The following is a 23,548-nucleotide window of genomic DNA, read 5'->3' as shown; positions in this document are numbered from 1 at the left end:
TTTAGTCCCGGTTCTGGACTGAACCGGGACTAAAGGGGGGAGGTATTAGTACCGACACTTTAGTCCCGGTTCAGGAACCGGGACTAAAGGCCCTTACGAACCGGGACTATAGGCCCTTTTTCTACCAGTGATGAGATATAAAGGAAGAAAAGCCGAGGAGAAAGTAGAACGGCACCAAAAATATCTCTCGTGTGTGTCTCATCGTTTTTCCTCCACCTGTACGCGTGTGTCTTCCGGCCTCTGATCCAACAATTGGTATACAGAGCCTGGTTGTGGCCGGAGGCGAATCGGCGACGGTGTGTAGCGATGGGAGATCAGTCACCGAAGAAGAGCGACGCTGGTGACGGCGGAAAGTACACGCCGCCGAGCAAGAGGCTCGGAGCTAGCGGCTCCGGCGATGGGACGATCGTCGTGGCTGCGCCGGTGAGGAGCGTCGGAGTGCCGATCCAATACCCGCAGCTGACAGAAGGTAATTATCAGTTGTGGGCAGCGAAGATTAAGATCATCCTCAAGCCAATGGGCGTGTGGTCGGCGATCACCGGAGAAGACGTCGACGAGGCCAAGGATCAGGGAGCCATGGCTGCTATCTCGCAGTCCGTTCCCGACGACGTGATGATGTCCATCGTGGAGTACGAGTCGGCGAAGGAGGCTTGGGATGCTATCCGTACCATGCGCATAGGCGATGAGCGTGTGGTGCAGGCGCGCATCAGCCACTTGACAAGGCGCTTCGAGCGGCTAACCATGGAAGATGACGAAGAGGTCGGCGCGTTCGGGCGCCGACTCACCGCGCTCGTCGGAGAAATTCGAGCACTTGGCGAGAACTTGCAGGAGCACGCCGTTGTCAAGCGGCTGTTCGCGGCGGTCCCGGATCGCTTCCTGCCGATAATCGGGACAATCGAGCAATGGGGCGACGTCAAGAAGATGTCGGTCGCCGAGGCCATTGGGCGGCTGCGGGCGTTCGAGGAGAACGAGTCCGGGCGGCGCCAAGACCGCAGCGACGACGGCGAGAAGCTGATGCTGGTCTCGCGTGCAGAGCTGAAGGCCCTAATCCAGAAAGAAAAGAAGAAGGGAGAAGGGTCCAGCAGCAGCGGCAAGGACGGTGATGGGCGCGGTGGTGGCCGCGGCCGGGACGACGACAGGAAGAAGGTTCGCGGCAAGTTCGACAAGTCCAAGATTACCTGCTTCAAGTGCGGGGAGAAAGGACACTTCAAGTCTGAGTGTGAGGCGTGGAAGAAAGAGAAGGCGCTCCTAGTTGCTGCCGACGTCGACGACAAGCCGACGCTGCTCATGGCTATGGCATGTGAGCTTGCGCCTGAGGTGGATGGCACCGCAGGTGTCTTTGAGCCTACAGAGATGGAGGCAGAGGGCGGCCATGCACTGGGAGGCGAGTCCTTCAAGCCCTCTGATGCATCGATGGAGGTTGAACCTGCTAAGGCTGAGGTCGCACGGCTACGCGGAGAGTTGGCCGCCGCTAATGCAAAGTTGCATGCCCTGTCTGACGAGTACATGACACAGGCTGAGGAGTTGGTACATGCAAGGGAGGAGAATGCCAAGTTCTTGAAGATGCAGCGTGTGATCTGTGATGAGAATGGAAGACTCAGGGATCTGGTGGTACATGCAGCTGAAGCACCCATTCAAGTCAAGACGGCGCCGGCCGCAGGGAGTGCGGCAACGACGCTGCCGACGCCGGTCGTGAGGGCTGCTGTTACGACGCCGCCGTCGGCCGCGGCGACACTCAGCGTGAAGAAGCCGGGAGTGAAAATCAAAGGGAACAAGGGATGTCGGTCTGATATGCTCCTCACGGATGAGGGAAGTGAACTCGTTGAGAAGAGCAAGAACTTTGTGATGCTGAATGAGGAGAACGTCAAGCCTTTGTTGAGCATGGATGGATCAGCTGATGCATGGTGGCTTGATAGTGGTGCTAGTAACCACATGACTGGCTCACGGTGCAAATTCAAGGAGATAGATGAAAGCATCGGTGGCCATGTGAAGCTTGGAGATGGATCTACTGCTCTGATTAAAGGGAAAGGTTCAGTCATTGTTGAATGCAAGAGCGGTGAGCAGGTGCATCTGACGGAGGTATATTTTGTACCGAGTTTATCTAGTAATATAATTAGTCTTGGTAAGCTGGCAGAGGATGGCAATCGTGTAGTGCTAGATGGTACATTCCTGTGGATTAGAGGCAGGTCTGGGAAGGTGCAGATGAAGATTAAGAGATCACCTAACCGACTGTACATGGTGCTACTGAAGACAGTTGTTGGTGCTGCTCATATGTCATCAAGAAAACGGAGCCAAGAAGCTCTCAGACTCCAGCAGCAGCATCTCGAGATGGAGATGCCATCAGTGAACGGGGGTGTCACCCACCGCAGCGTCAGGTCAGGAGCATCAAGCAGCAACAAGATTAGGGAGTGATTGTCAGATAATCATGTTGCTTTAGCGAGCACGTAGGGAATAGTGCATGTTTGTTTCTGAGATTTAGCTTGCATTAGTTGAGCATAGGCTAGCACGTACATGTTCTGTCACGTCTAATTAGCATTTGTTTTTGTTAGCTAGTTTGTTAGCCACGAGCCGTAACTTGTGCGAGCCATGCATGCATTTGCATGGGCCTGAGATGCATCCGTTTGCATCGGGCCGTTTCCTTCAGTCTAGCATCGCGTGGTAGACACGTTCAGGAGCTCGTGGGATGGCATGAGCTAACCGGATCGTGGCGCTTTGGTAGGATCCTTAACGGCCACGTTTTCCCTTCTGTAACCGAACAATGAGATATAAAGGAAGAAAAGCCAAGGAGAAAGTAGAACGACACCAAAAAAATCTCTCATGTGTGTCTCATCGTTTTTTCTCCACCTGTACGCGTGTGTCTTCCGGCCTCTGATCCAACAATGATGCTTTAAAGTTCAACGTTGATCTGGTCCAGAGTAGCCATGCAAGCAATCAAATGACTCCTAATAACACTTGGTGGGTGCATACAAGCAACCAAACACCCATAGCTTGCATCTGACATGCCTGATCGGTGTTGATGCAACCTACCTATCAATCTATCATGCCCAAAGTCTCTAGCAAAGTTTTTACGGAGCAGTACCTCCTCTTATTTATGTGCACCTAGGCTCTTAAATGTTTCCACCTTTTGTTACTATTCTTTTTTTGACTCTTCCTTCTTATTTTCCATCTATAAATATATACATACACACTTATGTTTTTTGGTCATGTGATGCACAAGTTCAATCCTCTCTCGATTAGAATGCATTAGTTCCTTAGATGCTCCAGCGGAAGCAGAAATTTGTTTCTTCGGAACGGGCGGCATCGAGAAGTGTGTTAACAGTTTGTCTGTCATCTACGGTGTTGTTCGATACACCTCCATATGAGTGCCTAACCATTTCTGTCGTAGGTCCTAGCTAAACCCTTACTCCTGCATCGAGAAAATGCAAAGATCGTTAACTAGTATAAGGAATACGAGATGAGTATGTATCAAAAGGTATCGCATATCAAAGACGATGAACGATACCTGTAGTGTATCTTGCCCATCATGCCAGTAGCACGGGGGAACATGAAGAATTCACCGAGGTTACCACGAATCCCCTAATCCTAGATGGGAGAACACTGATCGGCCTCTTACTGGAAATGTGAAAGCAATTTCAGAGCCTTTTTTTACACTTGAGACTTTTCTTCACCGGCCAAAAATTAAGAAGATGCATCTGGATGAAATAGTTGCCCCTTCTCGCAAAAAAAAAGCCATACACATCTCAGAACCGATGTCAAAGAAGTGATGCTTAGAGAACTAAACTAACCCACTGAAAATATTAGGTTTGAAAAAAATGAAAATATTAAACTCCATAATGAGTGGAGCATCAATTCGTGCCTCCTTATAATTGAACGGCTAATCACATAAGGCTGTAAACCCGAATAGTAGTGTATCTCAATTTTATTGTCCTTTCGAGGGCAATAAAAGTGATTATGTAATTGAAAAGCCGGCTTGTTTCAGAAATTATTGTGAATAATCCAATGCAGCTGAATATTGAGTAATCTTATCCCTCTGTTCATTTTTCAAAATGGGGCGCTTTATTACTTAAAAGACACCCCTCTGTTCATAGTTTCTGTGATCTTGTAAAATTCGACCGGTAGGATGATATTCATAAATAGTTTTTGTACATATCTACAAATTTTAGCTATTTAGCTTCCAGAAGATTGATGTCTCTTACTATGTAGTTGTCACTTTCTTTAACTACAAGACTGCACTGCTATATACTTTCATTATAAGTCCAGATCATAAAAAAGTGCAAGAGTTCTCGGATATCTCTATATTTATTGCACAAGCCCAAATGTTCATATAGCTTGGCGCAAACAGACAACCAAAAAGCCATATTGCGTTTGATATGTCTGATCAGTATTTTTACGGAGCAGTACCTCGTCTTATTTATGTGTACCCAGGCTCTTACGGGTGTGTTTGGTTTCAGAACCAAATGGAATGGAACCTCCATTCCAGTGGAACGGATCGATTCCATTCCTATGTTTGATAGGTGTAGAAAAGTAGAATGAGTAGATTCCGTTCCTGTGTTTGGTTGGAGAGGTAGAATGAGAAGAATCTGGTTGAACTTACATATTTCACAGAAATAATAAGATTACCTTCCATATGCACATAATAATTAATAAGCTGACCGCATGCATCGCTCATATGCAGAGGCCGGGGGTAATCCTCTTTTTCTAAAAAAAGATGCACACAATGCATAAAGTGAACAATTATATTCATGTGATGTAGAATCTCAAGATTTACAACTCTTTTTATTTTTAACAAAATAATATTTCAATTTTTAAAAATATTTGTATTTGTAACACAACTATTTATAACGTACCATCGCACAAAATGAAACATTATTCAGTTACCCACCCAACTAGCTTAGAACTACATGTCATGTTTGTCGTGCAGTGAACCTGGGACTTCAGTCGCGCCGTGTGGGACCCACGCGCCGGAAATCTTCCAACCGCGTACCCCCGCACACCCCGAGAGCCCTTCTGGGCCGACTCATGTGCGGGGCGGGATGCCCCATGGTTTTTTTTTCAGTTTCCATTTTAAAGAATAATTTAGGATTTTAAAAAAAGTACTAGATTTCATAAAAATTGCGAATTGTGACAAAAGAATAGCAAATTCAAAAAGTTTTCAGGAAATGATAAATGCTCACGAGTTGAAAAAAATCGTGATTTCAGAATAAAATGTTTGTATATTTCAAAAATATTAAAAAATTCAAAAAAAATTCATGAATTTTAGAAAATGTTCACAAAAATCGAAAAATGTTTTGAATTTCAAAACTTCTTCCCATTTTTAAAAAGTCACAAAATTCAAAAAAGTTTGCTGATTCAACATGTATTCATGAACAAAAATGTTGATGAATTAAAAATTTTGTTCTTGAGTTTAAAAAATATTCGCCTATGCAAAAAAAAAACTGTCCACGAGTTCCAAAAATGTATGCAACTCCAAGAAATGATCGTGAATTCGAAATAATCTAGGATGTACAAAAATGTTCATGAATGTGTAAAACAATGTTCGAAATTTCAAATAATGTGATAAACATTTTTTGAATTTGAAGAAAAAATTGAATGAAAAAATGTTCAAGCTGATTTGAAACATTGTTTGAGTTTCAAAAAGTGTACACCGGTTTGTAAAAATGTTCCCGGATTTCAGAAAATGTCCGTGTAATTTGAAAAGAAAAATGAAAAAAGGATAGGAGAAAATGAAAAAGAAAAAATAAAGAAAAAGAAAAAGAAAAAGAAAAAAATAAAAAGAGAAAAAACTCTAAGAACCGGAGGTATGCTGTGCGCCGGGGGGGGGGGGGGGGGGGGGGCGAGGGGGGGCACAGGGGCAGCGCAGCGAGCGACAGAAATGGGCCGGCCCACACATAATGCGTCCTAACCGGTTTTGGGAACCTTCCAGAAGGTTCCCTGAACCGGGTTTTTTTCCTGTATCGTTTTTATCTGGTTCTTTTTCGTCTTTCTATTTTTTTTTATTTCTCTTTTTTTGTTTCTGTTTCTTTTTCATTTTTTCGTTTTTTGTTTCTTGTTTCACTTTCTTTTTCAAGTTTACTTTTTTTTTCAGAATATGTTCATGGTTTTACAAAATGTTTATGATTTTCTTTTTTATTTCCTTTCCTTTTCTTCTCTTCCTTTAAAAAAAATCAAAAATTTAAATTTTGTTCGTGTTTTCAAAAAATGTTCTCAAAATTCAAAATTTGTTCTCGTTACACAAAAAAGTACAAAACTTCTAAAATTCAGAAAATGTGCTGAATTTCAATTTTTTGTTCACATATTCAAAAAATGTTCGCGCTTCCAAATTTGTTCGGGATTTTTAAATATTTCTCTCCGTTTCAAAATATGTTTTCAAGATTCAAAAAATGTTCGTGCTTTAAAAAATTGCTCGGACTTCCAATTTTGTTCACATTTTCCAAAAAAAATTCATGCTTCCAAATTTGTTCGGGATTTTTCAAAATTGCTCTCTATTTCAAAAAAAATTCTCGAGTTTAAAAAAAATGTTTGTGCTTTAAAAAATTGTTCGCGCTTCCAAATTTGTTTGGGAGTTTTCAAAATTTGTTCTCAAGATTCAAAAAATGTTCGTGCTTTAAAAATTGTTCGCGCTTCCAAATTTGTTCTCCATTTCTAAATTTGTTCTGAAGATTCAAAAAATGTTTGTGCTTCAAATTTGTCTTCAAGATTCAGAACATTGTGTACAAAAAATATACACTTTTTTTTACAGAATATGTTCCTGTGTACAAAATATGTTTAGAAATGAAAAAAATGGTCGCACTTTTTCAAAATATACACTTTCAGGAAAAATCTACAATTTCTTTTAAGATGTTCACTACAGTGTGTAATTCTGGTTGTACGGTTGTACTAAGTTATTATAAGTGCGCGTTTGTATGCTAGTACAAGGAATGCTAGTCAGGTGGAGTGGCTGGGAGCATGTGCTTCGAATCTGTAGGTCGCAGGTTCGAGTTTCCATCGCGTTTCCCTTCCCCTTTTTGCTTTCTTTTCTTACCACCAGTACAGCACTATGGGCCGGCCCAGTCAGGCTGCGCCCCTGTGCGCGGCGACGACATTTTGACGCAAAGCACGTCCAATAGGAGCTCCCGAGGGGGGGGGGGGGGGGTGCGTGCGCGACCTACGCGCATTATACGACACCGCATGCCGTGCCAACCCGGCCTAAACCCATCAGCATTCGAACGGATCAGTCCAAGCACGACATCATTTTAATTAAGACTTTACCGAAAAAGGCATTCACCCTGCTTTTTGTATAAGCAAACTACCGAGCACAAGGTCCAACACAGTACACAACAAGTGCGCGCGCGTGCGCACACACACACGCCACACACAAAGTAGCAGAACACACGGTATATAGGTTCTTCTGAGGGCACAACTCAACAAGTCTAAAGAAAAGAAGAACACACCACAGGCGGAGAAGATTTAGTCCGACTCCGGTGGTGGAGGGGGAAATGGCGGTGCAGGCGTATTTAGCCATCACGCGAAGATGAGCAATGATGGAGTTGATGGCCTCCCAGTCTCGGGGGTGGCTAAGCCGCCGTCAAAACTGCAAATAACCACATCATTTGAACACATCGTCAATCAAGACTTTAACTACAACATGATTTTGTCGTTCAAGTCTACAACATGATTTTACCGCTAAAACTACAACATGATTTTTTCCATTTTTAAATCACTAATTAAGGCACTTTATGAAGTATATGAACACATATTTATCTTAAAAGCCCTATTTTTTGTTTGTGAGAACATAACTACATCTATCTATATCTATACCAATATAAAATGGCCCAAAGAGGTGGATCCAAGTAATTATGACCATCAAACGAGGTTAATGTTTAGCATGCAACTAATATCATACCAAGTATTAACTTTAGTACTAATCACATAATTAGTACACATATAATATCCTAACATCAACATGCCTAACATCAAAATGCATTAAAAAGGACTTCATGCAAAAGCGACGACCACGTCCATCATCATCTTGGCCGCTTTTCAGCCGTCGTCATGACCTTCACTCCACACCACCTCTATCGATGACATCGCCGCCCCCGAATCCATCGTCGGCACTTGTTTCGACTCCGGCACCAAAAGCATCGTCGGACGCACTGAATGCATCAGCGGCATTGGTTCCAACTCCCGATGAGAAAACATCACCGGCACTGTAACACGCACCGGCCGCCACAAGCATCCTCCTCTTCAAGTTGTCTCTTCATGCCATTCTTTGGTGATGTCGTCCATGTCAGTGTGGTGGTGCCTTGGGCAACGGCGGGGCTTGATCGATGTCGACGACGTTGGTGTCCAACAAGTTGACAAACTCGGCAGTAGCATTGTTCGAACCATAGCTACAGTGAGTGACATCAAGTCACGAGCTACCACAATGGCGAAAAGTGAAGCAAGTAGGAGGGTCAAAGATGCATACCTTCCGGCCATTTCATCGAACACCTCGCCTGCGGTGGAAGCAGCGCTGTTGAACGGCATCGTCGGGGAACATCTTGCCAGGGCGGAGGGAGTGGATGTAGGCGCTGGCCTTTTCCTAGGAACCTGCGCTTCACGCCCGAAACATTTCCCACCTTCTCCGCCGGCGGCCAGGCAAATCGCGCAGCGGCGGCGGCGCCAGCACGCATGCCTTTCCGGCGGGGCCAGCCTGATTGCCGCCATGCACGACCACGTTGCCTGCCGCTTGCGGGCAGGCGCGGTGGTGCCTTGGGCGACGGCGGGGGCGACATGACCGACGACGAGATTCGCCGGAGGGGATTGCGCGTGCGCGACCTCCATGGTGATGGGGCCCGGCTGGGAGGCTTCCATGGCGGCGAAGAAATGGCCGGGGAAGATCGACCGGAGCAGGGCGGTGGCGGGGCAATGGCGGCCGCGGGGGGGGGGGGGGGGGGGAGCGGGAATGGCCTCATGAAAATTTCCCTCGCGCCAAATCTTGCTGCAGATAGGGGGCGAGCTCGGGTCGGCCTCCCACCCCGTAAATGTAAAGGTTGAGGGCGAACTTTTCTCGCGCCCCGCAATTTTTTTTACTGGTTGGACGCATTTGCGGTGTCCGATCGGGCAGCGTTTTCCGTATGGACCCGTATTTTAGCGGTTATTTTGCGGGTCGCGGCATTATACGAAGTCTGCTAGAGATGCTCAGTCCCAGGTTTAGTGGGAGGAAGTAATACATGAGTTCATCTCTAGTAGTAAAAATGAAGATGCAGCTGGATGAATTAGTTTTGTCCCTTCTTGCTATTAACATCTTTGAAGTGTTACAGGACCGTCTCAAAACAGACGTCAAAGCCGAGAATGAAACTGTTTTTTAGTGGAGCAGAGAATGAAACTGACCAATCAAAAAGATTGAAGTCTCCATGCCATGCCGGCATTGTAGCTTGCAATGTGAATGGTGGATGCTGGGACGCTGACTTGTGAAACTGGTGTCGGAAGGCTGCGTAGGGTGTCATGGTGTATCTGGAAGTCAGGGCAGCATCCCTGCAAATGTTGTTGTGTTTCTGGTATACCCAAACCCCTATTTTCGGGGGCATTTTCGCTCTAAGGTTTACCCACTTGTATGAAAATGACCCCTAGGTAAATTTGTATATGGTACGTGTATTTTTAATTTTAGTAAATGGCTGTGTACGAATGCGTGGTGTGTTCAAGGTTTCATTTCAAATTTTTTTGAACGTGCGTGGCAGCTGCGTTGGTTGCTTTAGCATTTTTTGTTGTGTGTGCGGCAGGTTGTACGGTGGAGTTCGTGCCCTGGCGCGTCCGTTCTGCCTCGATGCTTCTCTTCATTCTATTCATCATCGGGTTCTGCTTCCGTCGTTGTCGGCCCAGTCGTTGTCTGGCGTTCTGGTCGTGCCGCTCTTAGCCCAATTGTTGTGTCGCTTTCTGTTGTCCATTGGGTTGCGTGTGTGCTGCTGTTGGCCCGGTTGCTGTTGCTTCGGTTAGCGGTGGCGTCTTCTTTTTGATAGAGCGGTGTCGTTTCCTTAAAAAAAAAGATAGATTGGTGCCACCTTACTACTCTCGGTCGTTCAATCTAGATGGTGCTGACTGTGTAAGTCTCTTTATTGGGTTATACTCCCTCCGTTTCAAAATAGATGACTTAATTTTGTATAAAGTTAATATAAAATTGAGTCATTTATTTTGAAACGGAGTGAGTATATGTGTTGTCCTCTGTTGGACTACTCGGTGCAGTCCTCCTGCGAAAAGAGAAACAACGATGCCGCCCCGATCGTCTTATCTAGATGTTGTTGTTTTTTTTCATCGCTGCCGCTTTTACCATCTATTCTAGAGCCCGCTGTTTCTTTCTTATCGGTGCAGCTGTCGTCGTTTCATCTGCAATCAAAGGCGCGTCGCGAAGAATCCCGTCCAATGTTCTAGCACCGCTCTACCGCCGTTTCCGGCTATAAAAGCTCCTCCCTTCGGCCTGCGTCTCCCGATCAAGGTTTTTCCCATGTCCGTCCTCGGCGCTAGCCGTCTTGGAACCCTCTTTTCCGGGGTCCCGCTCCAACCTTCTCTCCACGCGACTATGGCGATGGCGCACATAGATTGTCAGAAACGGCGTGCGTGCGGGAAGCAGGATTAAGGCGGCGACAACATGCCATTCCCGTCGCTATTGTTCATGTTCTCGCTGTCGTCGCCTCTCCACCTCTTCCGATCTCATTGTGTTTTTCTTTTCCTGCTACAGTTGATGGTGCCCTAACGCTGTGGGGAGCCGTGGAAAGACCGGAAGCTTCCAGGGACATCGAGGGCAGCCCGCTGGGCGTGCAGTCAATGGAGCCGCACAAGGCACCAAGGATCGCTCGAGGTGCGGCCGCAAAGGAGGGTTCTGTCGCCGCCACTAGGGGCCTGTATCGGGCAAGGAGCTGCGTCGAGTCAATGCCGATGCTGCTCTGAGGAGCGAGAACCTGCATCGCCATTGCCAGGTGGGTCTGCCTCTCGCCGTCCGAGCGGGAGTGCCGCCCTCGGGAATCTTCGTCGAAGGAGGAGCAGCCACCACCATGGAGGAGCCGGCTGCGCCGTTCTAGATGCTTTACCGAGAAAAGCCGGGGAGCTGCTGGCATCTTGCACGACGGCGTCGCCTGCGGGCCGACCAATTTCTTCTCGGCGCTCTACAACATCGATTGCTGGGGCGTGCGAGCGCTGCCTATGCGCCGCGTGAGCCGCCAGTACCCCACGCGCCGCTGCACCCCCACCCCAGCTACATGCATTGTTGCCTCTCTCAACGGCCCGAGGGAACAGGCGCGGAGGTGCCGCCCAAGCTTCGGCATTCCTCTCGCACGCGGCCATGCTGCTACTGTCTTCGTTTCACAGGTACGTATGTGGGTAGTAAGGGTTCGTCTCCTTACTTCCATTACTGTCTCCTTTTTATTTTTCTGTGCCTGCGTGTCTGTTTATGGAGATTTCATGTTTATGTTGTATAGACCATGGAACAGGGAACAACAGATCAATTCAGCTGCGACTTTGGTCTAAACACGTCCTTAGCCATCATGGATGACGACTTTTTTTTTGAACAACAAAAGGCGCACTAGGCGCCAAACTTTCTTATTTTAGCTCAGAAACACCGTACAACATGAATTACAAAGTCCTGAAATTGAAAAGTAGAGAGAAGAGAAACTATAGGGCAAGTCATATTCCGATGAGCTGAAGCGAAACAACATATATCAGGTTCTACCACTGATGTTAGAACCTGCTGAGCTACATTGTGTGCAATACCATTGATCTCCCTAGAGATGTGAAACACCTGGGACTGAAGATCTGAGGAGTAGCAGAAGAAGTCAGCCAGAATTTTCCTTATAGTCCAAGGAGTAGTAGATTCCTTAATCTTTCTGCTAGCCGCCCATGACGCCAAAGACAGATTGTCAGTGAGGAAAGTGGGCTGAGAAATGCATAGCTGTTTGGCCACTCTAGCCGCCAAAAGAAACGCCAAAGCTTCAGCTTGTAAAGGTGTATCTGTGATAACAGTAGAAGCTTGGATCTGCACATTGACCTTCAATTGATCTTGTGGTAAAGAGAGGTAAATTCCAATTCCAGTAGCAACAGATCCTTGAGTCAAGCCTGGAATTTTTTTGCATCTAAATGCTGCATCAGAGTATACTTTTGGTCCTGTAACTTGAAGATCAGACTTAATCGTTTTCCCCTGCATAGGAATCTGATTAGTAAGAGGTAAAACACCGACCATCTCATTGGATTTGAGCTGAGAAGAAATATGTATAGAATCATCGAGTTCATTACACAGGGCTATAGCAGCAGTGTTAATATGATAAGGAAGAGATTTTTTCCTACTAAATAAATAATCATTCCTAGCTTTCCAAAGACACCACATAAAGTTGAGAATGTTGGGTAGAGAAGCATGAGGATGATTCATATTAATCAGAGCAAGGAAAATACTGTGAATATTAGGATTACTTTGAACTATAATATCCATTCTAATGCACCAAGGATTCAGAAACCAAGCAGCTCTAGCAAAATCACAAAGAAAAAATAAATGCATCTCATCCTCAGGCTTACCGCATCTGCTACAAAGTTGAGATATGTGCACGGAGAAGCGGCCAGCTCTCAAACCTGTGGGAAGAGCTTTTCTAAGAAGCCTCCAAGCAAAAGTTTTTACCCTGGGAATCATCATCTTTTGTTTCCAGACCTCATTTAGAAGATTCTTGACCTGCAAAGAAACCTGAGAAGGTGCAAATCTAGGATTGGCATGAATATCCTGCAAACACAGCTTATAAGTAGATTTAGAAATACAAATACCATTAGGGGTAAGGTCCCAACACAGAATATCTGGGCCGTCCTCTTGAATAATATCAGTCTGCATAATAGTAGAAGCAAGAGGTTGTTGGAAAAGAGAGTAAATAAGGGTAGAATTCCATTCTTTCCTATCAGGAACCCAAAGATCTTTAATAAGAGAAGGGTAACTATATCCTGAAGGTTGAATAATAAGATGATCATAAATAGCATTCCAACGCGAGCACCAAGGGGTGCTCCATATAGAAATATTACCTTGAGTAATCTGATAAAAAGAATGAGCTTTGAGTTTGGGCAGTATTTTGAGAATGGAGGACCAAAAAGCTGATTTTGGATTAGAAGGGCTAGCAGTCCAGATGGAAGAATCATGGAAGTATTTGGACTTAAGAACAAGATGGAGATGGGAAGAAGAATCTTTCGCTATATGCCAAGCAGCTGCAAGCATCAGGCCTTCATTAATGGCTTGTAAGTTCCTAATACCAAGGCCACCCTCTTTTTTAGAATAACAAATATCCTTCCAAGCCCTAAGACACAAGCTTTTGCTCGAATTATGCTCTCTAATACCTGTCCACCAAAAGTTCCTAATAATAGCAGTGAGTTTGGCTATGAACTTCTTAGGAAATAAAATATTAGCCATATAGTAAACAGGAATAGCAGAAAAAACTGATCTAATCAATTCAAGCCTAGCTGCATGAGAGAGCAAGTTGGCCTTATAAGCAGGAAGCTTATTCATGAATTTATCCAAAACAAAATTGTAGGCCGCAGATCTATTATTAGCAGGAAGAATAAGAGGATGACCAAGATGAGAAAAATTAGCATCCATGTTAGAAACAGGAAAAATCTGCTTAATATCTTGAATAACAGCCTGACTAACATGAGCACTAAACATAATAGCAGACTTGGCCCAATTTGGAGTTTGACCTGACATGGAACAAAAATGATTGATAATGTTGGCCATAGCATTAGCTTCCTGAACAGTAGCTTGACCACATACCAACAAATCATCTGCAAACAAAAGAGAGTGAATCGGGGGGCAATTTGGTCCAAGCAAAATACCCTGAAGACTATGAGCAGCTAAAGCTTCGTTAAGAGCAAGAGATAATTCATTAATGGCAATAACAAACAAATAAGGGGACATAGGACAACCTTGACGAATACCCCTAGAACTTTTGAATTTATGAGAAGGCCTACCATTAATGACCACAGAAAAAGTAGGAGAAGAAATGCACTCATAAATCAAATTTATGAAATGAGCATGCAATCCTTTACGTGCAAGAGCTGAAACAATGAAGCTCCATTCTAAATGATCGAAAGCCTTAGCAAGATCAATTTTAAGCATGAAAGCAAGGTGATTCCAAGAACGAAGAGCAAAAGAGTGAGAAATCTCTTGAGCAATAATGATATTATCACTAATTCTTCTACCTTCAATGAAAGCTTGTTGAGCAGGGTCAATATAATCTGGAAGATGAGGCTTAAGACGATTAGCTAAAGATTTGGCAATGATTTTATAAATAACATTGCAAAGACTAATGGGACGATAATCCATAGGAACCTGAGGAACAAGTTTTTTTGGAATGAGAGCAATGTTTGTATCACTCACGTGAGAGGGCAATATACCTGTTCTATAAAAATTGACTACCAATTGAGTGACATCGTCTCCTATCCAATTCCAAGTAGCCAAATAAAACTCGACATTAAAACTATCTGGCCCTGGAGAAGCATTCAACTTCATGTCCTTCAAAATCTGCAAGACCTCATTTTTATCCGGAATTAAATAAGTAGGGTCCAAAGAGCCCTCCGGTAATTGAGAAGCAAGAAAAGGTCTATCACAGTTGATATGAGTGGAAGAGAAGATATATCTGAAATAATTAACGAAGGTATTAGCAATGATACTAGGCTTAAAATGCACAATATTATTTTCATCCTTAACCGAGCAGATAGTATTCCTTTTCCTTCTCTTAAGCACAGCTTGATGAAAAAAATTCGTATTACGATCACCATCAGTAGCCCATCCCTTCTTACTTCTTTGCTTATAAAAACTATTCAGTTTAGAGAGAGTTTGCTCATACCTGATAATAAGCGAATTTTCTAAAGCATGATCTTGCTGATTGATTGGAAGCACCTGAATCTGCTTGATACTAGATTCTAGTTCCTGAAGCTCTTGCTGAAAAGGTTTCTTCTTCCTACACCAAGTTTTCAAAGCCCCTGCCAAAGAAGAGGTTTTTGCAACAAAAGAGCCTGCTCTAGCATTGTTCCAAGCAGACTTAGCAAAACTACTGAAATCCTTCTCCATTAACCACCAATTTTCAAATTTGAAAGTCTGCTTAGGTTTAACAAAACTACCATCAGTAGAAATAAGTATGGGAGCATGGTCACTAACGATGATAGGTAAATTAAGCACCTTAGTATTGGGGTAATGAGCACACCAATCAGCATTAACAAGACAACAATCCAAACGTCTGTAAATAGGATTAATAGTGTGCTGCCTATTGCGCCAAGTGTAAGCAGGACCACTAAAACCGATGTCAAAGAAACCACAGTTTTTGACAATAGAATGAAAAGCAGACATACGAAAATAATTTACACTACCATTACAGCCATCTGTATCATACAAAATATCATTAAGGTCTCCCATACAGATCATGGGTTTTCCGAGGTTATCATACACAAAAGTGGAAACCTGATTCCAAATGGCACTAGTCTGCCTATGATAAGGATCACCATATATACATATCAAACAAAAGTGAACCCCCGAGGCTAGATGAACTACATTGGCTAGGATAAAGTGAAAGGAGGAACTATGAACAGAGATTTTAAGATCATCATTCCACATAAGCCAGAGCCCTCCTGAAGCACCTCTAGAAGGAACAACAAAACTGTTAGCCACATCAAACCTATTAACAAGATCAACCGAATGAACCTTCGAAGATTTGATTTCTGAAACAAATATTATCTGAGCTTTCGTAGAACGGATCAGATTTACCAGGAACAACATTCGATCGCTACCGAGGCCCCGGCCCATACCTTGGCAATTCCAAGCTATGGCTTTCATGGCGCCCGAGGCGCGTTAGGGCCATCTGCCGCTGCCCGAGAAAAGGATTGCGCTAAGTTCCTATCTGCATCATCATCCAACTCCATGTTATGTCCAGACTAATTCTTGTTGATATCCAGTGTAGTAGAGTCATCTTGATTTTCCATTGTGACTTGAGCTGTAGGGCTACAAATGCTACCATGAACATGCAGACCCTTGTGATGGAGGCGATCAATGCCAGGAGGAGAGAAAGCCCCTTGATGGGATCCAACTGTACCCTCACTGACAGACGGCGAAGGTGTGCTCAGGGTCGAGGGATCATAGCTTCCTCCTTCGTGCTGACAAAATGCCATAACTGATAAATGTTCAGTGCTAGCTTCAAAAGACATGCTCCCCAAATTTTTGCATCGGCTTGTGCACACATTATTGCTACTGTCCAGTTGAGCCGATCCGCTGTCGCGCTTCCAAGTGGAAGAACGAGCACGACTGTGAAGAAACCCATGGAAATTAGGACGCACACTTCCAGATTCGCCGTTCGGAGGAATGTCCCATCTGCTATTCCTAGATCGATGGTAGCTCCGCTGAGATGTTGTGGATCCAGGAAACTCAGCGCCCCCCAAAAAAACTCCTCTGACTGAACTCTTTACCACAGTGCTGGCAACACCGTCACTAAGAACAGGGGCGGCTCCCACACCACTAGCTGGATAAGATTATCCAATGAAAACTTGCGTGTCTGGCGGAGCACCGAGTAAGCTTGATTGACTGGCAGCCTTCTTCGCCGGAGGAGAGGGGATACCAACAAGTGAGGCGGATGTACGTTTGGGACTGGATCGAGTAGGCGAGGGAATGGGATGGCGGGTAGGAGAAGGGAAAAGCGCTGCGCCCGGGGAAGGGGAAGGACAAATAGCGACATTTGCACCAGAAACTTTGTCCTCCAAATGCATTTGAATAGCAGAGGTAGGGGAAGTCTGCACAAAGTGAGATGAAGGGACAACGCACCGACTAGGAATATCTGCGAGGCGAAGAGGATTATTTTGGTCAGTCTGCTGGTTCAAATCTGGCTCATATCTCTGTCCCTGAATATGCATTTCTTCAACAGACGTGCACCGAGAGCCTGGCAACTGCTGAGATAATGGGCCTGACTGTTTTGGGTGACGACTTTGATCTGGGATGGCCGTATGTCATCTCTGTTCTGTTCAGTTTCAGGTTTGGTCGTGTCCTACATATTTATTATTAACACATGCTTTACATGTCTTGATCCAGTGTAGTCTTATTTAGATTATACTCAATGATGAGGATGGAATTAGTGGATGCTTTCTGTCAATAATGGATGTATAATTGGATTCTGGACTGGTGTACTTTAGACTGATGACCCAATGTGCCTATTAGAACAAATCCAGTGTTGGACATAAAATGCATATATACACGGATACACCAACATGCATGGTCTTTGAACTAATTTCTTTCTTTCTTTACGTACTACTAACTTCTCTATTTCCCCTAGGGATTCCCATTTCAATTTTATTTAAGAATTAGAACAAATCCAGTGTTGGACATAAAATGCATATATACACGGATACACCAACATGCATGGTCTTTGAACTAATTTCTTTCTTTCTTCACGTACTACTAACTTCTCTATTTCCCCTAGGGATTCCCATTTCAATTTTATTTAAGATATTCTTGGATTTACCAGCCAATTTTATGGGCTTCCCATTTGAATTCCAGGGTAATTGAGTGGTACTTTCCTTGGACGGACATAGCGATTTATCCTGGGATTTGTTTTGTTTGCTCAAACTGCCTTTTGCTTTGCGGCATGGGATTGGTTAGTTTTCGGTTTGGCAGCTGATAGGGTGAGTGCACTGACAGGGCACAAATTTCGGGGGATGTGATTAGGGCATGTACAATGGTTGATAAGATAGTCTTATCTTAAGTCTTGCATGTGATTTAGAGATGATAAAAAACATGTCTACAATGGGTCATCTCTTAGTCTTATCTTCAATAACTAGCTATTCCTAAAAACGTGGTGAGACATATTGTGCTAAGAGGTCATGTCTTGTCTTCTCTTAAATAAGAGAATACAAGCCTTTTCGTATGATTTCTCTTTCCTCCACCTCATCATTTATCCTACGTGGCATGCCTAAGATAGAACCATTGTACATGCCCTTACCTGCATGGCAATGGATGTGACTACGTGCATGTGATTAGCTTAGGCGTTTTTTAATTATTATTATTATTTTGGTTTAGATATTTTCCTTCATGTGATTAGCTTAGGCTTTTTGAATTATTATTATTTCCTTCTGATTGAGATATTTTTCCTTCATGTGATTAGCCATGTCCTCTGGCAGTACGGCCTGTTCTCCACCAACCTCTGCCCCGTCGGCCCAATATCGAATGAAGCACGTCCTTCTCTCCCAATGATGGTTTCACTTTGATCTTTAAACACGTCATAGGATAGCGTCCCCATTGCTCCTGGCCATGCTTCTTCCCGCCTCCGATCATGAGCGGTTCAAGGTTGTGCTCACTATAGCATCACCTGATTATCAATGATCATAACTATCACACATTTGAAGTCACAAAGAGAAACCTGTTTCCAGTGAAAGAGAAGGCACGCACCAACCAATGACAGTTCAACATGTAACCGCCTAGCAAAATAAATTCACAAGCCAGACTAAGATCCTAGGAAAATAAATTCACAAGACAAATTAAGATCCTGGCAAAGATATGCACCAATTTGCAAAAGATCTATACAAGTTCATCACAGGCAGGAAGCCACGCTGTCATAAATAAATGAAATGTGTTTAGTCTTATTAAGAAAGTGTCGATGTGTATTTTGGACTTTGTAAGATGTAGCACTCATGCTAATAATTAGTGTATCGTCCTCAATTTGCTTTTATCATGTCTTGCCTTTTTTTCATTACAAACTTATGAATTTGCTTTTATGCATGTTTTGCCTTTTTCATACTAACATATGGACCTAAAGATTTTCATTTTAAGTTTAAGTTTATAAAGCAAGACAAAAGCAACATATATACAAAACTTAACATTAATACATATGCACGGTGATGATAAATGTGTCATTTCTAGCTTCTTCTTTTATGATTGTAACCTCAACTATCTAGCTCTTGCTTTAAATTGAGTTTAACTGTAAAAATAAAAGTAACATATATAAACACAACGTACCGACGAGGCGCGGCGTGCCGCCATGCGGGTACATGCTAGTAGTTTAACTAGGAAGGCCTAGCTTGTCTTCTGTATTTTCGGCTGACTTTTCATATTGATCAACCAATTATTTTCTTATTAATAAATAGCCGGTATAGTTCTTGGTGGTTCCTAAGTTTCTTTTACCATTGAAGCCTTGGGTGTTCTATCCCTTTCAGAGCTGCAACAAATTAACAAGCATGATTAAGATATGAAGTCACCAAATTGCCACATGATGCTTTCCACTAATCTCGACAATGTGTAACCAGATGCTTGGAGGGAAATAAGTTCCGGGTTGTCTGAGGTGCCAAGGCCTACCACACATGCAACATGAGAAGTAACATCTGAACAAAAATGTGAGTAGATTCATATGCCATATTGAGAACATGCATAAGAGCATCTTCAACAACCACGCAACGCGTGGCGCGCTAAAAAAGCGTTTGCAGTGCGTTGATCGCAAGTTTTTGCGCGGCAAGGAGCATTTGCTTCAGCGGCTGCTAAATTTTTTAGCACGCACGAGCTGCTCCAGCAGCCGCTACAAAAAAACTACGTGCGCTTTAGCACAAACAACATATGCACTCCAAACACAACCAAGAAGTTCAAACACAAACAAAATAAATCAACAATAAATAGTTCAATTTTATTATTACAACTCAAACAAATAGTTTATCTTAATTCAACAATACAACATCAAACATACAAATCATGATACTCTTTGTCGGCCATTCCATGCCCATCACTCCTCGATGAGATCCTTCTGAAGATCGTCACGTGTTTCGGCACGTCAAATGGCATGATAGGAGGTAACAAAAAGGGCCACCTTGGCAGCCCTCCGCCGCACTCGCATGGGATGTCCCAAGAGCTCATACTGAGAGTACTCTAAATCTTGGCCACACTTATTCTTGATAATCATATTGTGCATGATCACACAAGCGTGCATGATGTACCAAAGCATCTTTTGATCTCAAAATCTAGCCGATCCTCTCACGATGGCAAATTGGGCTTGCAAAATCCCAAAAGCTCTCTCCACATCTTTTCTAGCCATCGCCTGAGCATTGTGGAAATCAAGATTTTTCTTACCTTCCGGTTTTTTTCAACGGCTTCACAAATGTTTGCCACTTTGGGTAGATGCCATCCGCAAGATAGTAGCCATAGTTGTATGTATGGCCATTTGCTACAAACTGCACCGGTGGCTATTCACAATTTGCAATCGTATTCATCACTGGACCGATTAACAACGTTGATGTCATTCAAAGATCCATGCATTCCAAAAAAAGCATGCCAAATCCAAGTCTCTTGATCGACCACCGCTTCAAGAATTATAGTAGAACTCTTTTTTTGGCCGTGGAATTGCCCATGCCATGCCTTAGGACAGTTTTTTCCAACTCCAATGCATGCAATCTATTGACCCAAGCATACCTAGGAACCCGTGAGCTTTGTTCATCTCCAAAAGCCTTGCGGCGTATTCAGCATTGGGAGATCTCAAATACTTGATACGTCTCCAACGTATCTATAACTTTTGATTGCTCCATCCTATATTACACTACTAAGGAAAAGGCTAGCAGCAACGCGGGTTTTAGGCCTATCAGCAGCGCGGGTACCCGCGCTACCAATAAGGCGCTACAGCTAACTCTTAGTAGTAGTGCTGCCTGTACCCGCGCTACCACTATTGACTATAGCAGCAGCGCTTTTCAGGAACGCGCTGCTATTACTTAGCTGTAGCGATTTCCTGGTCCAGCGCTACTGTTATATCTTTCACCATTTCCCCATTCCGGCTTCGATAAACTGCAATTTCCAGATACTAGGTACTACTAGATATCAATTTCATAAAGCATTATAGGTACTAGGTAGTACTCCCTCGGTTCGAAATTACTCGTCGTGGTTTTAGTTCAAATTTGAACTCAAACCACGACGAGTAATTTGGAACCGAGGGAGTACTAGATAACAATTTCATATATACTCAACATGCATCCTCAAGCAGTACAAGGTGACATCGACGACAATCATCATATGTAGTTCTAGATGATATCGACGACGATCATCATATGTAGTTCTACATGATATCGACGACGATCATCATATGTAGTTCTAGATGATATAGCCACATACACATATGTAGTTCTAGATGATATCGACGACGATCATCATCCTCAAGCCTGGGCGGTGGGTGTTCCTGATAGTAATAAGGACGGCCTGTCCAGCACGAAGATTCTTACCAACGAGGAATCTCTTCCACCCAACCGAGTTCAAGTGTGTGCGACCATCTGTGCCCATGCGGTAAGTACATGTGGTGATGGAGCCCCTTGCGGTAAGGCGTAGTCCAACTGAGCCTTCTTCATCAGGCTCGATACCACAACTCACAGATAGGTTCTTTGGCAATCTCTGAATAAGAAAAATATATCAATTAATAAATAGCCTAAGCATGTGATCAGACTCTACACTAAAGTATATCATCGACTAGATTCCACAAAGCATATCATTGGACTCTACACTAAGCATATCATCGGATTCACTAAGCATATAATCAGATAATTTGCATTTGTAAGTATAACAATAAAGCATATATATATCATCAAATTACTACATGCAGTACGTATAACATACCATTTCATGCCGATCGACCATGGTACTTGTCAGGCGGGTCACGAATGGCACCCCGACAAAGTCATCACATGGCGGAATTATGTCCCATAGGTTGCACACCTCCTCCTTGCTCAGCCTCATTCTTTGAGCTATGATGGCTTCATGAAGTGGGTTCTCATCATCTTCATTGAGTGGGTCCTCATTATCTTCATCATCTTCGTCATCTTCATCATCTTCCACCAGGTTGATATAAATGACAACCAGCTTGGGTCTTTCTGCTCTGAAGGAGAATCTGATCAACTCACCACCAGTAAGACGCATGCGAGCGAGGAAACGGGCCCATCCATCTCCTCCAATCTGCGACATATTGCGTCCTTTCTCGACCTCCATAGTGTACGGCCCTCCAGGAGCCTCAAATGTCACAGTGTCTCCTGTCAGCTTGTTGAATTTCATCCTCACATTGCATGGGACGATCTGTGTAAGAAAAGCAAAATGACACAATGCAGTAATGCCAACACTAAAATAAAATAGTTGTTACATTTCATCTAATTTCTTACCGCCGCATGACGAAAACTCGGATGGAAGTAGATGCCGAACAGCTTGCCAGTTGCAAGGCTGTTGGCGCACCTTGACTTGCACAGTCGACATAGTGGTGCTGGTGGTGGCGCCATTTTACTAAATCAACTAAATCAACTAAATCAACTAGCCTACTAAATAAACTAAATCAAAATGTTCTAAATCAACTAAATCAACTAGCATACTAAATCAACTAAATCAAAATGTTACATATGAAAGCCTACTAAATCAAAATGTATCAGGGAGGAGGGACAAGGAGGGGCGACTCGAGGAGGGAGAAGATAGTAGGACAGAGGAGGAAGGCAGAGCGAGGAGGGGCCGGCCGGCGGCGAGTGGAGGGAGGACGGATCGAGGAGGAAGGCGGAGCGAGGAGGGGGCGGCCAGCGGCGAGTGGAGGGAGGACGGAGGAGGAGGCCGGTACCGAGTCTAGCGAGAAGGTGATGGGGAACGTTGCAGAAAACAAAAATTTTCCTACTCGTTTCACCAAGATCTATCTAGGAGTTCATCTAGCAACGAGTCATCAGATGCATCTACATACCTTTGTAGATCGCGTGCGGAAGCGTTCAAAGAACGGTGATGATGTAGTCGTACACGACGTGATCCAAATCACCGATGACCAAGCGCCGAACGGATGGCACTTCCGCGTTCAACACACGTACGGGACGGGAGACGTCTCCTCCTTCTTGATCCAGCAAGGGGGAAGGAGAGGTTGATGAAGATCCAGCAGCACGACGGCGTGGTGATGGATGCAGGGCGTCACAGTAGCAGGGCTTCGCCTATACTACGAGAGAGAGACGTAACGGGGAGAGAGGGAGGCGCCAAAGTTCAGGTATGAAGTCCCTCCTCTCCCCCACTATATATAGGGGTGCCATGGGGGGGGCGCCGGCCCTAGTAGATGGCATCTACTAGGGGGGCGGCGGCCTAGGGTGGGGGGCTTGCCCCCCAAGGCAAGGGGCGCCCCCCATAGGGTTTCCCCTCAACCCTAGCCGCATGGGCCCTAGGGGGTTGGCGCCCCAGCCCACTATGGGCTGGGTTCCCTCCCACTTCAGCCCATGGGGCCCCCGGGATAGGTGGCCTGGACCCCCGGGACCCTTCCGGTGGTCCCGGTACAATACCGGTGACCCCGAAACTTGTCCCGATGGCCGAAACAGCACTTCCTATATATAATTCTTTACCTCCGGACCATTCCGGAACTCCTCGTGACGTCCGAGATCTCATCCGGGACTCCGAACAACATTCGGGTTACTGCATATACTTATCTTCACAACCCTAGCGTCACCGAACCTTAAGTGTGTAGACCCTACGGGTTCGGGAGACAAGCAGACATGACCGAGACGACTCTCCGGTCAATAACCAACAGCGGGATCTGGATACCCATGTTGGCTCCCACATGCTCCACGATGATCT

General features: G+C 44.5%; 2 protein-coding genes and 1 pseudogene across 2 annotated transcripts; 1 reads left to right on the top strand and 2 right to left on the bottom strand.

Annotated features, from left to right (window-relative positions):
- Positions 1-306: 306 nt before the first annotated feature.
- LOC147973054 (uncharacterized) lies at positions 307-2,412 on the top strand. Its single transcript, XM_087524554.1, has one exon. It carries the CDS (start codon positions 307-309, stop codon positions 2,410-2,412), a length of 2,106 nt encoding a protein of 701 aa, XP_087380680.1.
- Positions 2,413-11,560: 9,148 nt separating this feature from the next.
- On the bottom strand, positions 11,561-12,963 carry LOC147973053 (uncharacterized). The gene is made up of 2 exons (XM_087524205.1): positions 12,757-12,963; positions 11,561-12,679 (listed from the first exon to the last, which is right to left on the bottom strand). The coding sequence occupies exons 1-2, from the start codon at positions 12,961-12,963 to the stop codon at positions 11,561-11,563; spliced, it is 1,326 nt and encodes a 441-aa protein (XP_087380331.1).
- A 2,835-nt stretch (positions 12,964-15,798) lies between these two features.
- LOC147973052 (uncharacterized) lies at positions 15,799-18,283 on the bottom strand (annotated as a pseudogene).
- Between the last annotated feature and the right edge of the window lie 5,265 nt (positions 18,284-23,548).

The sequence above is a fragment of the Triticum urartu genome, chromosome 5A, assembly GCF_056163025.1.
Source record: "Triticum urartu cultivar PI428250 chromosome 5A, HENAU_Tu73, whole genome shotgun sequence".
Taxonomy (NCBI): domain Eukaryota; kingdom Viridiplantae; phylum Streptophyta; class Magnoliopsida; order Poales; family Poaceae; genus Triticum; species Triticum urartu.
The sequence above is the reverse complement of the archived record's forward strand: the minus strand, read 5'-3'. Positions and strand labels throughout refer to the sequence as shown.